We start from the raw sequence: 14028 nt of genomic DNA, 5'->3' as shown, positions 1-14028 counted from the left end.
GTGATAGAGTTGTACACAAATAAAACCATAAACACTTGAACAGACACTGTTTCCAGAAAGAGTGTTACTGTCTTTTGAATAGCGAAGAAGACCAATGAACAAAATAAGATTAGCCGGCTTCTGGAAACCACTTAAGGATTAACTTTAATTTCCATAGCTCATGTGATGAAAGGTTATAATGAACCTTTGTCTTGTTAATGAGCTCTGGGAAAGGAAGGATCAGAGAGGATCAGGTGTGAGTGATAACAAGTCTGTAATGGCTCTATCATGGTTAATGTCCTTATCTCTCTCGCTGTCTCCTTTCAGCTGTCGTATCAATGTTATAGATATAAATGTAATAGATCTGAGTCGGGACATGTGATATATGTAACAAGTAGCTGGTGCAAAGAAAGGTGTAAGTACCTTATCATAGTTTATAAAATTGAATAAAACCACCAACCAAAGCTGTTTCCATCTTTTCAAATGTCTGATCTTAACTCCATCTGATACAATAGTTTTGCACCAAGTACTTTGCCGTACTTAGCTCCCAGCACTTAGTTCCCCCCTTGGAACAAAGAGCCGATCGCGTTCACACCGGAATAAGTCCCTGAGAGAATATTAGGCAAATGAAGCCGCTGACGTCACTTCTTCTGCTTTGGGTTTACTGGCAGGCCGCAAACCACTTCACGGCGTATACTGCCGCCCGAAGTCCCCGGCCAGAAGTCCCCGGAGTTGGGGACTGGCTTCAGTAGAAGCTGCTGGGAGTCCCAGCAGCTTCTACTGAAGCCTTCAGAGAAAATCACCAGAACGCCGACACCTCCTCATCTCCACCACTCCCATGTTTTATTTGTGTTGCCATAAGTTAGTCTCTCTCCATTGGTGCGCGGGGCTAATGCTAATGCCAGTAAATACAATGGCAGCTTTAAAAAACTTTTACGGGGCGTGGTTTGCAATTCGCCCAGCCAATCAGAAATTGGAACTTTTGTCTCCCCAGGAAACCACCTCTCTAGCAGGGACTGAAAAGGGGGGAAAAGTTCTCATGAACTAAGTTCTCTCTTTGGTGTGAACGCAAAATCCCAGGCACTATCGGAACTAAACGGGAAAAGTACTCCGGTGTGAAAGCGCCTATTGTGTAGAAAGATTTGGTCTGATAAGGGATTCAGTAATACTGTAGATTACATTTGTCCTGGAAAGAAGTGGAAACTTAAATCTAAGACACAGATGGTGAAACGCAGACGATCGCATGGTGGGCATGTGAGGAAATATTTCCATTTCTTTGGACTGACACTGAGAATATCTTACTGAAATGCATCTCCAGTAGTGGATCTTTTGTATATTGAGTTGTTTGCTTTTTCCCCCCACAATACCAAAGCTCTAGCAGAACTCCAGGTACAGATTCTCTATCGGCTTCTATTTCCTCCAGCCAGGTCATAAAATCACACGGACTTAAATGGTACACGACTAAATTAGAGGCGAGCAGTAATACACACATTATCTTGTGGATTGTACTGCCTCTGCAAACACTTCTACCCATTCGGTGTTCTCTCCCCGCTCATGGGGCTGAGACGATGTACCCTTTATGTCCTGTGCTTTGATTTAGCCTCTTGTCATTGTGTAACTGCACACAGTATCCCATCACTAAAATCCTCCTAGTCTAGTTTCTGTGGAACCCAGTAAACACATACGGCGTCTAATAGCTGGTATAACCTTCAGGCTGCTAACTCTCGTTTGTTAACCTCAGCACATATCCAACCATAACGTTATCCATGCATTTAACAGCAACATGAACTATTCTAAGACCATGTTAATAACTATGACAATGTCTCCTCTCCACAATATGTCCTAATTTCAAACGACAGGTCCGACTTAATTGGGTTAAGGAGTCCTTGACTTTACTCAACCTTAACATGAAGTGCATCTCCTCACTTTTACCATTATTATTATAATTATTTTTAATATTTCCAACATGAAACGGTTTGTGACGAGCTCTCTTAAGGGGTTTTTGTTGGCGATGTCGTGACATGTTTTCCTCGGTGCTGCAGGATGGCGTCCCAGCTTCAAATACTACAACATGTGGGTGTCTCTGGCCGGAGCGGTCCTGTGCTGCGTGGTGATGTTCGTCATCAACTGGTGGGCGGCTCTGCTCACCAACGTCATCGTGCTGGGGCTGTTCATCTACGTCAGCTACAAGAAGCCAGGTGAACTATATTTCCTGTTTCTAACATATAATCCATGGAGTTTTCTGATGGAGTAACTAGAAAACTATTTTGTGCTTTTGGCCACAGCTGACTATACATGTACTGGACTTCTTTCTGCAGATTGATATGACTAAACATGGTCTTTGATCAGAGCATTCTTAGCAACAGTCTGTTATACCTAGCAACAGTCTGCTATTAAGAAATAACAGACCGCAGAATTTCCAAACTGAACAATCAGACATGAGTATTAAACTAAACCATCAAACCTTTTTACTCCACCAATCATTTCAACATCGCTGAAGCTATGTTCACATGATACAACAAGTAGATATCTAACAAATTATGGTTCTTGACCAAAATGATCAAATGTATTAATTGAATTTCTTATTTATTAAGAAAGGAATTTAATTCCTTGTTAGATGTAACATGTACAGTAACATGAACTCGTAAAGAAAAACATATTTTAGTCTGTGGTCAGTGAGCACAGCACAGGATTAATCCAGGGTGTCCGCGGGGTCTTAAAAAGTATTAAAAGTTGATAAATCAATTTAGTGAAAATGAAGGCTATTAAAAAGTATTAAACTGCATTTTCCAAGGTTTTACATTTTGTATCTTGTTTTCAATAAGTATATAAATGGTCCAAAGAGGTTGTATTCTACAGTCTGCCTGAATGTAATCATTGCGTAGGTGTGTAGTGTGATTCTGTGTAGTTTATTTATGGCATCCCGTTGGGTTTGACGTCATCTGAACAGGACATCGCATGCTCACTGCTTGATAGCGCGCGACGGTCCGTTTACGCCGGTTGCTAAGCAACATCGTTATGGGGAAATGCAAGTCTGCGTCCAAATGGTTGGAAGATAAGGAGGAAGGACAATCAATACTGTATATAGTCAATGTGAGGTGAAGTGTGTCGCCAAGGTAACCGGTTAAAACTCCAAGTGGAGATGAGGTCTTAAAATGTATGGAAAGGGTCTTAAAGAAGGTCTTACTTTGACTTCAGGATTCCTGCATATACCCTGTAATACGAAACTAGCATATTTTGTTTCAGAACAAAACAATTTTTTCAATACAAATATTCAATATTTTTATAATGAGCTAAATATCTGACAAATCTAAATACGTTGTTTAATGCAAACAATACTCCATCAGAGAAAACTATGCCTTATCCTGGAAGAAGTTTGACAAACTAATATTTTATTTTCAAGAACAAAAGCTTAGAAAATATTCGATGATGTAGATTAACTACAACCGAGCTCATGGGGTGTTATACTGACACATTTGAAAGATGCTCTAAATATGTGTTACAGCAAACACACATCATAATGACTTGTATTCCTTTCTTTCTGCATGTGTTATTGCACATATAGAATTGCTAACAAATAATGACTGGGCCTTATTTGTGCCGTGGCATTTTTAAAAACATTGCCTGCTGCTATCATAAAGTGAAACTAGTAAACAAAGTGTGACTGAATACATCCCGCTGCTACACAACACACATCTGTGCACCTCTGCAAACACAAAGCAGCTCTGAACACACACCTGTGTGCACACTCAGTTTGACACGCAGCTACACACACATGCGAGGCCTTCCCTTGCCTGTGACACCACATGGGTCAGTGCTCTCTGTAAACACGCTGTGTGTTTCTGCCCGCATGCGTCCTCCTCTCCAGATGTGAACTGGGGCTCCTCCACCCAGGCGCTGACCTACCACCAGGCCCTCACACACACTCTGCACCTCAGCGGAGTGGAGGACCACGTCAAGAACTTCAGGTACAAAACACAGCCAAGCACCCCCACTAGACACACACACACACACACACACACACACACACACACACACACACACACACACACACACACACACACACACACACACACACACATCTGCAGTTACCAGCATTACAGTTGGACTAGGCTAATTGTAGTTTCTATTTAAACAAGGACCATGCATACAAATACAGTTTTATGCCAGAGTTTAGCTAATAGCTCATTTCCATCTGCAGTCCTGTATCTTCTTACGTATTTCACCATATGCATCAAATCATAATCAGGCAGACATCTGTTAGCATGCTGAAGTATAAGCGATAGCCTCACGTTTCAGTGCTGGTATATCACATTTGTTTACTTTACATTTCATTTAGCCGAAGCTTTTATTCAAAGTCACTTCAAGCGCATTTAACCCACGAAGAAATGATAAAGCAAGAATCCTTCAAAATGAATCGCTTTGAATAAATAATCAAAACCATTATATTATTTATGATTAATATCCTCCCAGGCTGTTGTTTCTGATGCTTATAATATAAATAAAACAATCATTTAGTAGCTTTGGAAGATGTCTGTCCTGTGCTGATTCATGATGTTGAACACACCTAAAGCAGGTAGTATTATTATTACGTATCAGAGATTATGTTGCCAGGGCAGCAGAGCGAGCAGAGATTAAAGTCTCTGGTTGTCTTCAGGAGGACTCTGAGCTCCTTCTTGTCTCCTCTCACCGCCTCCATTAAATCTCACGGTGCTTAACATATTCTCTTTGATGTGCGCTACTCTGCTCCGTATTTGTCCTGTGCTAAAGTCCAGAGGTCACCGTGAAGGTCAGGGCGAAGAGGGGCTGCACTTTTAGAAGCTAGTCATGCTGTTAATGTCAGAATTCAATAGTGATGTATACAGTAGAAATGCTGATGTGTGTGTGTGCGTGTGTGTGTGCAGACCCCAGTGTTTGGTGATGACGGGATACCCCAACTCTCGCCCTGCTCTCCTGGATCTGGTCTACAGCTTCACCAAGAACGTGGGCCTGATGATCTGCGGTCACATCCGCACGGTGAGGAGAAACCCTCTGGTTGGCCTTTAGTCGATGTTAACAGTGAACAGAAAGGAACTTGATTGTAGCAACAAAACTCCCAATGAACAGTCGCTTAGGGGCTAAGGTCGCCTCATCGCTTTGAGGCGTTTCAAGTAAAAGAGTCCTGTAGTGACGTCATAGTTTAACGATGTTTCGTCACTCAAATAAACAAACAACAACTTCAAACTGTCCACACATGTTAGAGCCAGCTCAGGCCACCTGTTGTTTGCTGGGAATTTTGTTTTGACAAGAGGGTGTCAAAACAAAATTCCCTGCAAACAACAGGTGGCCTGAATACCAATAAACCACACCCATGTGACCATTGCCGTGAATTGTAATTAAATACTAATGTGTGCAATCTAAAATAATAACAATAATGGAAATAATTAACTCGGGCTAAATAAGCATTTTGGCTCCTTCCCTCATCGTTAGGGATGTTGTTTTGAAGTGGAAGTAAATAAATAATCATCTGTCTTTTTTATCCCGTCATAAAGCTATGTTCAAAAATCTGATCATGCTCCTGCTCTGTCCAAAATAACATCTGTCAAAAGTACTTCAGGGGGCGGAGCATTTCCAAGTGCAGTTCAACTTAAACAGCTTCAACCTAACGAGCATACTTTCTGAATAGTAAAAATGAAAAGCTTGATTTTGCACATTAAACTGTAAGCATTCACAGCACATGGTAAAATGACTCCATGTGTTCTCCATCACACTATTGCACTGTCTGAGCCGAAGTTATGATTATGATGGTGTGTATTGTAGCTTAATTCAGCCCTTGTGTTAATTATGGAGTAATAATTCCTTAACCATTCATTCTTTATTGTAAAACCTCTACTTTATAAATGAAGTGTTCATGTTAACCCTTTTCCCATTTATTAAACTGATAGCTCACATGGCACACTTCACATAGTATGTGTTTGAATGAATGGATTATGTTTGCCTGTGATATGGTAGAAGGTTAGTTTCTATCTGAATATGCCATGGTAAATACAGTCTGTGCAGATAACTGCTTTATTTCTGTTTCATTCTAGTCAGGTCTCATTAGGTCCTGTTAACTTCACCTTGAATATTCCCACAATGCTGCACTGTAGGCTTAACACCATGATGTGGCCCCTGGATCGGATTACAGCTGCAAATCTATCACTTAGTGGATGTGTAAAGTCCTCACTTTACTCTTATGGCGCATTTCCACTGCAGGGCCTCGCTCGGCTTAGTACGGTACAGTTAGTCCTTGGTAGGCCAGGCTCACTTTATGCTGCGTTTCCATTACAGTTTAGGAACTGGGGCAGTAACTATAGTAACGCAGTGTAGGCGGAGCCGTGATGTCATCTTCAATGAGAACCACAAAACCAACATCAGCTGTTAGCTGTTAGCCCTCAGAGCTCACAGCTCCTCATATCTGTTCAGAAACTAGACAAAAGTTAAACAAGTACAAACCACAGACTGTCTGTGTCATGGAGAATACAGTCGCTGGTTTATTTATGTCTGTATAGGCCGTTGTTGTGAGTGTGGACGGTCGGAGCATATACAACGTTAGCTTAGCCCACATTTTAAAAGGTTTTTCGCCTGCCGTCTGTCTGCAGACTTGTCAAAGCATTAATTCATGGTTTTTACTAACCGGTATCAGTATGTTGTTACTTCGGCATCATTTTGAAATGTGTATTACAATTAAATCACGGTACAATATGTTCATTTTGTTGTAGTTGCCAGCTATTCTCTCACTAGTTTAGCATACTCAGCCCGGTTGTTGGCCCGGAAAGAACCTCGATTTTGGAGAGCCAGAAAAACTGTGAAAAAGTACCCGCTAGCCGGAACTACGCCGAGTGGAAACGCAACCAAAAACGGGCCGGGTTTGGCACGGCACGCTTAAACCGTGCTGCTGTGGAAATGCGCCATTAGTGAAGTCTAGTTAGTGTCAGACTAACAATTCAACAAATGAAATTACTCTGAGTTAGTTAAACTATTTACTAAGAAAGTTTGTCATTTCTTTGACTTGTAATGAGTTTACACTTATGTTTGGGCCCTTTGATGGTCAGGTAGATTATACCTAACTATCCATTTCTATGACCTACCATCTCCAATCAAGTCATATTCAACATGCTCAGCTTTTAGCTTATTTTTCAATCATTCAACAGTATTACACTTGTTTATTCACAACTGTCGTCTGAGTAGTACAGGATTAAATAAAAACCATACAGCTGATAATCCTTTTCAATACAAACATGTCTTTAAATATGTGAATACAAGTAAAAAAAGTGCCAATATTGGCTTTTTGAGCCGTAACAAGGCCAATTTCAAAGTAAGGATGATCTCCTGCAACAGTTACTTATCAGGCTTCCTGTTCTTGCTCTGAGGAAGTTCATTGTTTATTTAATTTAAGATCATTTTCCCTTTAATGCTCCATCACAGTTGTGGGATGTATTACCTGTGTTTTGACGGAGGTATGAACACATCACTGGTCCTCAGCGGAAACCGTTGATGCGTTTGTTCCACTCCTGAATACACGGTTTGAAAAGCCTTTTGCAAATCCCCTGCCAGCCATAACTGCTCCACAATGGAAGGCCATTTTGAATTGTATGGCTCTGTGCAGTGAAGCAGCTCTGTGTTTCTGATCTGTTAAACGGTGTAAACATCCTCAGCTAATGGCATTACAGATTCCTCTGAAGAGCAGCTTTACAAGTGCTTTTCTTCAGAAATAAACAACGATTTTGAAGAGGAGATTCCGAGTAAAATAAGCTTTCTGTGATGACTAACCCGTTTAAATATAGACGTACAGAATTCCACGCAGGGCTGTGAGATGAGTTACATTTTCTGTGTGTGTCCACAGGGCTACAGGAGGCCAAACTTCAAAGACCTGGCTAACGATCAGGCGCGGTACCAGCGCTGGCTCCTGAAGAACGAGACCAAGGCCTTCTACACACCGGTGTTTGCAGAGGACATGAGGCAGGGCGCTCAATATCTGCTGCAGGTAGGAGGACAGAGTTTCAACCCATCACTGACAGGCAAACACTGTTCAAGACTCCAACAACAACAACTCTGTTTGTGGCTGTTGATGAGCACATGTTTATTATGGCACATTCTTTAAAAATACACAACGATATTACTTTATTGTCAAGATAAAGTGTGAAATGTTTCTTGAATCACAGCGCTCCGTTTGCAACTTCAAACAAGGACAAATATTAAGACACAATACAAGTGAAAGAGACATTTAAACTAGGGCTGTCAAGTTAACGCATTAATACAAAAAAAGTTCAACGCCACTAATTATTTTAACGTGCGTGTGTATTTGTCCTCGGCCCGCCTCGTAGTCTCAGAGCCCGCCTCGTAGTCTCAGAGCCCGCCTCGTAGTCTCAGAGCCCGCCTCGTAGTCTCAGAGCCCGCCTCGTAGTCTCAGAGCCCGCCTCGTAGTCTCAGAGCCCGCCTCGTAGTCTCAGAGCCCGCCTCGTAGTCTCAGAGCCCAAAGGCTTGACGTTGTTGTTGATGTTAGTTGGTTGGTGGGAGATTTTAGCGAGAGATATGGATACAAAAAAGGTGTGTTAAACAGCAAGCCAAGCACCCAGCTGATGCTGACAGCCCCGCTCCTGCCGCTCGCTTGGGAGACGCCTGGACCCGGCGTCTACGAGCAGCAAGCTTTCAACAGCGATAGCTAAATGGGTGGCCACAGCTAAACATTGTGGAGGACGAGGGGCTCCGTGAGATAATTCAGATCGCATCCAACACAGCGCATTATTTTGACCCTAGGTGGGAACTCCAGTGTCATGCTTTGACTGTTATGAAGACAGAGGAGCGGCATTTCGCCGACAACTGTAAACAGGCTTGTCTGTTTGAGCAACTGGCTCAGAGCAGAGAAGTACACAGGGTTGGGAGAGAGTGAAGAGAGAGAGAGAGAGTGTAAGAGAGAGAGGGAGGTTCCAGGTTGTTGTATTGAAAATGTTCAGGAGAATATTTGTCATCGTTCAGAGGTTAATAAACAAACATTTGCATTAAGCATATTTGGCCACTCATATGTTGATAAGAGTATTAAAATCTTGAAAAATATTCCTTTAAGGTAAATTTAGAACAGATAAAAAATGTGCGATTAACTATGGACATCATGCGGTTAATCGCGATTAAATATTTTAATCGACTGACAGCCCTAATTTAAACATAACATTACAATCACTGAAAAACAACTATGTTCAAGACCCTCTAACGTACATGTTGACCTTGGATTTAAATCTGTATTTAATTCAGGATTGAGTGGTGCTTCAGTCTTAATTAAATCACAGGACCCTGTACCTCCTTCATCTTCACTGTGCAGGGCGTGGTTTGGGTCACTTTGTTGCATTTCCTGATTCAGGATACTTATATTCACCGTGTCAGAGGCTATAAATGTTATTGAATTCAGCCTTTTATGTCCTTAAACTGTCTTACATGATCTAAATGATTTTTAAATCAAAATTATGTTATTTCTATAACCCGGCTACAGATACATGCTCTTATAATGAGAGTAACACATGCGTCACTTCCGGGCAAAAAGTACGGCTCCGCCCACTTTTGGGGGAAAACAACGCTGTCATTTGAACAGCGGTCAATTCAAATTCTGAAGTTTTGACCAATCTGATCAGAAATGTAAGAAAACCGTGGATTTGTGGATCTTCAAAGAGCCCGATCACGATGGCCAGACAGGCAATCAAGCCATTTGAAATCGACGAGCGGGCTCGATATATGGTTAAATATAGCAGTTGGCGATCGATGTCCACAGATGAGAGTAACATCTACGTCACTTTACGGCCCCACCCACTTTTGTGGGAAACAACGCTGTCATTTGAACGGCGATCGAACCTGAAGCCACAGAGCTCTTCTGTTACTGTCCTTTCTTCTTAGAGGAAGTCCAGAAACACTGAACTCTGGATTTGTTTTAATGTTTGAGATGCAATAAACGACACAGCAGCTTGTTGGCATGATAAAACTATTATCTTCTGCCTCGCTCATGAGAGTAACAGCTGGAGAAATTACAGCCTCGCCTACTGATTTGAATTCAACCATATATCGAGCCCGATCGTCGATTTCCAATGATTTAATGTAATTGTTTGCCTGTCTGGCCATCGTAACCAGGCTCTTTGAAGATCAGAAAATCCACGGTTTTCTTTCACTTCTGATCGGATTGGCAAAAACTTCAGAATGTGTATTGACCGCCATTCAAATGACAGCGTTGTTTTCCCCCAAAAGTGAGCGGGGCCGTAATTTTCGCCCGGAAGTGACGTAGGTGTTACTCTCATCTGTTAGATATAAACTGTTTAAATAGTTTCCAAAAGGAATGAAGAATTGGGAAAACACAAATGACAGAAATCACCCCCTGTTGGGATTATTTTATATTTTGTTGTTGCCTACAACTCATGGAAAGACTCAAATCAAAATGTGTTTCTCTTAATCTTTCCCTACTCTAATCTCCATGCCCATTGGTTACTAATGAGCATCACATGAGTATAGTTTCATTCTAAAAACAGTCATTTTTTGTCTAACGCTGCTCAAACTGGAGATAATTTGGGACTATTTTAAACTGCTGATTCATCTACATTTGCTATAGTGAGTATTTGTGGCAGCGGGATGGTGTATGTGGGAGTCTAAATATATGTGTTCATGCTAGCTGAGGACACATCACTCCTAGGAATGTATCCAGCCTTGTTGAATCCGAGTGCAGGAATGATTGAGTTTGATTTCTCGTCCCTCTCCAGGCTGCTGGTCTGGGCCGCCTGAAGCCCAACATGCTGGTGATGGGCTTCAAGAACGACTGGAGGGACGGAGACATGATGAACGTGGAGACCTACATCAGCATGATCCAGTAGGTGGAGCCTAGAGAAACTCCCTGGAGGAAACACAGGGGTTTAGCCTTTGCAACAACAAAAAATTGAAAATGTATTTTTGTATCTGGATTAGATTATTATTTCCCTCCCTGTAAATGACTTTGTTTAGTTCTTACCCTTTTAGATTAGGTTTTTTTGTACAATTTGAGATGTATTTAACATATTTATTTAGTAAATTCCACACAGGATTTAAGTTATTTGATCAAAAACTACTGGGAGAACTATTGTTTTTGTCATAAGCTATGTGCTTTCTGCCCTGAATGTGCATTCAAGTTACCAATTAATGTCTAAACATAAATGATTGTCTTCAATGCCATCTTCAGGCCATTTACATGCACACAAACCTATAGAACACACTACAGGAGAGGGAAAACCCCAAGGAGCATAATACGGCCCCTTTAAATGTCAAGTTCTGAAGTAATTGAGTATAATGATGAGGTGTGTTATCAACAAATGCAGGTCTTTGGCCCAGTGAGAGAAGGTCTAGGGCCCTTTGAGATACTGTAATGTCCATTAGTGAGGCTCAGGGTTAGGACACGCAATCGTCACTTTGACCTAGAAGTTAGTACTGCTGGTGCTCTGTGAACAGAACAGGGTCCCCCCCTTGTGAAGCCTGTTTCCCAGCAGCAGTTATGTGAGTGAAGGAGTTACTGATTGTAACATTAAGGGATTACTGCATTAGAGCTGAAGGCCAGGGATGCTTCATTAAAATCACGCTAATCTCTCAGCAATGTGCCCTCTCCCTCCGCTGAGACGCAGAGTCCACACCACCCTCTCTCCCTTCATGTGTGAACCTGCTGTCCCATCTGTCCTCCTGTTGAACTGTCCATCATTCGGTCTCTCTTTGTTTTAACCACTGCTGATTTTAAATGTTTTGATTTCTCTGTTCTCCTCCCCAGTGATGCCTTTGACTTCCAGTTTGGTGCTGTCATTCTGCGCCTGAAGGAGGGGCTCGATGTGTCTCATATCCAAGGACAAGGTATAAAACACACACACACACACACACACACAACATGGTCAGGGAAGCGTTCAGATATATATGATGTGTAATATTTGACGTTTAACACAATATGCCATACGTTTTCAATGTCACAAGTCAAATAATCAATTTGAAAGCCAACAACCATATTGTTCTCTAATCTAATTGTTGTTGTTTTGAACTCACCCTCACTTTGTCTTATTCCCACCATCCTCTCGATCTGTTCACTTCCTCCCAGATGAGCTGCTGTCCTCCCAGGAGAAGTCGGGGATGAAGGATGTGATCGTGTCCATCGACACCAGCAAAGACTCTGACGCTGACTCATCCAAACCCTCCTCCAAAGCCACCAGCCTGCAGAACAGCCCCGCCCCGCAGAAAGGTAGCTTTAACCTTCACACTTATCTACCATGCAGGGAAATACTCTTACTTGTAACAGAGTATTCCTACACTCTGGTACTTCTACTTTTACTCGAGTACAAGATCTGAGTACTTCTGCTTTTACTCGAGTACAAGATCTGAGTACTTCTACTTTTACTCGAGTACAAGATCTGAGTACTTCTGCTTTTACTCGAGTACAAGATCTGAGTACTTCTGCTTTTACTCGAGTACAAGATCTGAGTACTTCTACTTTTACTCGAGTACAAGATCTGAGTACTTCTACTTTTACTCAAGAACAAGATCTGAGTACTTCTACTTTTACTCGAGTACAAGATAAGAGTACTTCTTCCACCTCTCCTGTCAACATGTATTATTTAAAGCATCTCTATTATTGTTTAGGGCCTGTCACATGCTTTACAAGCAGCTGATCAAATTTGGAAAGTTAAAAAGAGTGAAATTATGAATATTGATGCTGATTGGAGAAATATAAATACTGTAGAGAGGACGGCTTTCCCCCAGGAAATCAGTTTAACACAATTCTCTGAGATCCCCCTTAATCTATCAATGGCTGCCTTTGTTGTCCCTCTACACACACACACACACACACACACACACACACACACACACACACACACACACACACACACACACACACACACACACACACACACACACACACACACAGGAAGTGTCCTCAGCGACCCATGACTCCAGTGGTCCCACAGGATGTATTAGTGCCACCCACACAACTTTGAGCAAACAAACAAAGTGTTCCCAGAACCCCCCACCGTCCAGTCTGGAGTCATGACGTTTCTTAAGAGTATTTCATAATAATATGGTATTGTTGTTACATTTGATCAAGCTTTATGGACACGGATCAGGCTTATTGTATTGTCTTGTTGTGGGATGAGCTCCGTGGACGCAGGACAAAATGATGTCATTACATTTATGGTTGAAGTACAGGTACAATATTCAATCTGTTCAACAAATTCCCCTGACTAAATGTCACCCAAATCTACTTATCACATTTCAACTTGAGTTCTATTCCCCAGAATATCTCTGAGACAGTTTTCTGTTTAGCTCCTGCTTCAATGATCATTTCCATAAACTCAAATGTCTTCCCATGTTTGTCTGTTGTCGCTCAGTAATGAGTTGTACTACAGGAATATGAATGTGTCTGTAGTTGTAATCACTAATGTGTAACCAAACTGAGGGGCCACACACACACTGTTGGTCTGGTGTAGTCAAGGTGAATGCTTTGATTTGGGTAATCCTCTTAGTCCCAGCCTGAGCCGTCATTAACACACTGTGTGCACATTTCATTCCACTCTGAATCACACTCACGCTCTGTGAGAATTTCATCTGAAACCAGGCGTAGAGCCAGGATATTGGAACAGTAGATTTAGTACCCTTGCATGTCTGGGGGTGCAGGAATCAGTCCTTAAAATCTGAAATGAGTCAGCATTCTACCACTTCAAGTCACCTCGTCTCAGCTTTTGGTTGAAATAAGGTCTGTGGTTAACACAAGTTGAAGAGATATCTACGTTGTGTTCTACAACATAAAATACGTCAATAAATTCCCCACTTCTGAATATCAGAAGCTTCTACATGTCTGAATGAGACAACTTAACGTCATCACGCCTAACATTAGCCACCTTTAGCTTAGCGGTGGTGACGTGAAGCCATGTGACCGTGCTGTAGTTCCTTTTATAGCCCAACATTAGCCGCCTTTAGCTTAGCGGTGGTGATGTGAAGCCATGTGACCGTGCTGTAGTTCCTTTATAGCCCAACATTAGCCGCCTTTAGCTT

General features: G+C 41.9%; 1 protein-coding gene across 2 annotated transcripts in view; it reads left to right on the top strand.

The window, feature by feature from the left end:
* slc12a2 (solute carrier family 12 member 2) overlaps positions 1–14028 on the top strand; it is a 91307-nt gene that overhangs the window by 37614 nt on the left and 39665 nt on the right. For both annotated transcript variants that reach the window (XR_004567639.1, XM_034202019.1), the window contains exons 14-20: positions 2022–2177; positions 3848–3947; positions 4884–4995; positions 7844–7984; positions 10734–10840; positions 11762–11841; positions 12080–12220. Coding sequence is in view for 1 of the 2 variants with exons in the window: in XM_034202019.1 (XP_034057910.1) it covers positions 2022–2177; positions 3848–3947; positions 4884–4995; positions 7844–7984; positions 10734–10840; positions 11762–11841; positions 12080–12220 (837 nt within the window). In the remaining variant the exon portion in view is untranslated. The remainder of the gene's footprint in view (positions 1–2021; positions 2178–3847; positions 3948–4883; positions 4996–7843; positions 7985–10733; positions 10841–11761; positions 11842–12079; positions 12221–14028) is intronic.

The sequence above is a fragment of the Gymnodraco acuticeps genome, unplaced genomic scaffold (assembly GCF_902827175.1).
Source record: "Gymnodraco acuticeps unplaced genomic scaffold, fGymAcu1.1, whole genome shotgun sequence".
In the NCBI taxonomy this organism is placed as follows: Eukaryota; Metazoa; Chordata; class Actinopteri; order Perciformes; family Bathydraconidae; genus Gymnodraco; species Gymnodraco acuticeps.
This window is presented reverse-complemented; position numbering and strand designations above follow the sequence as displayed.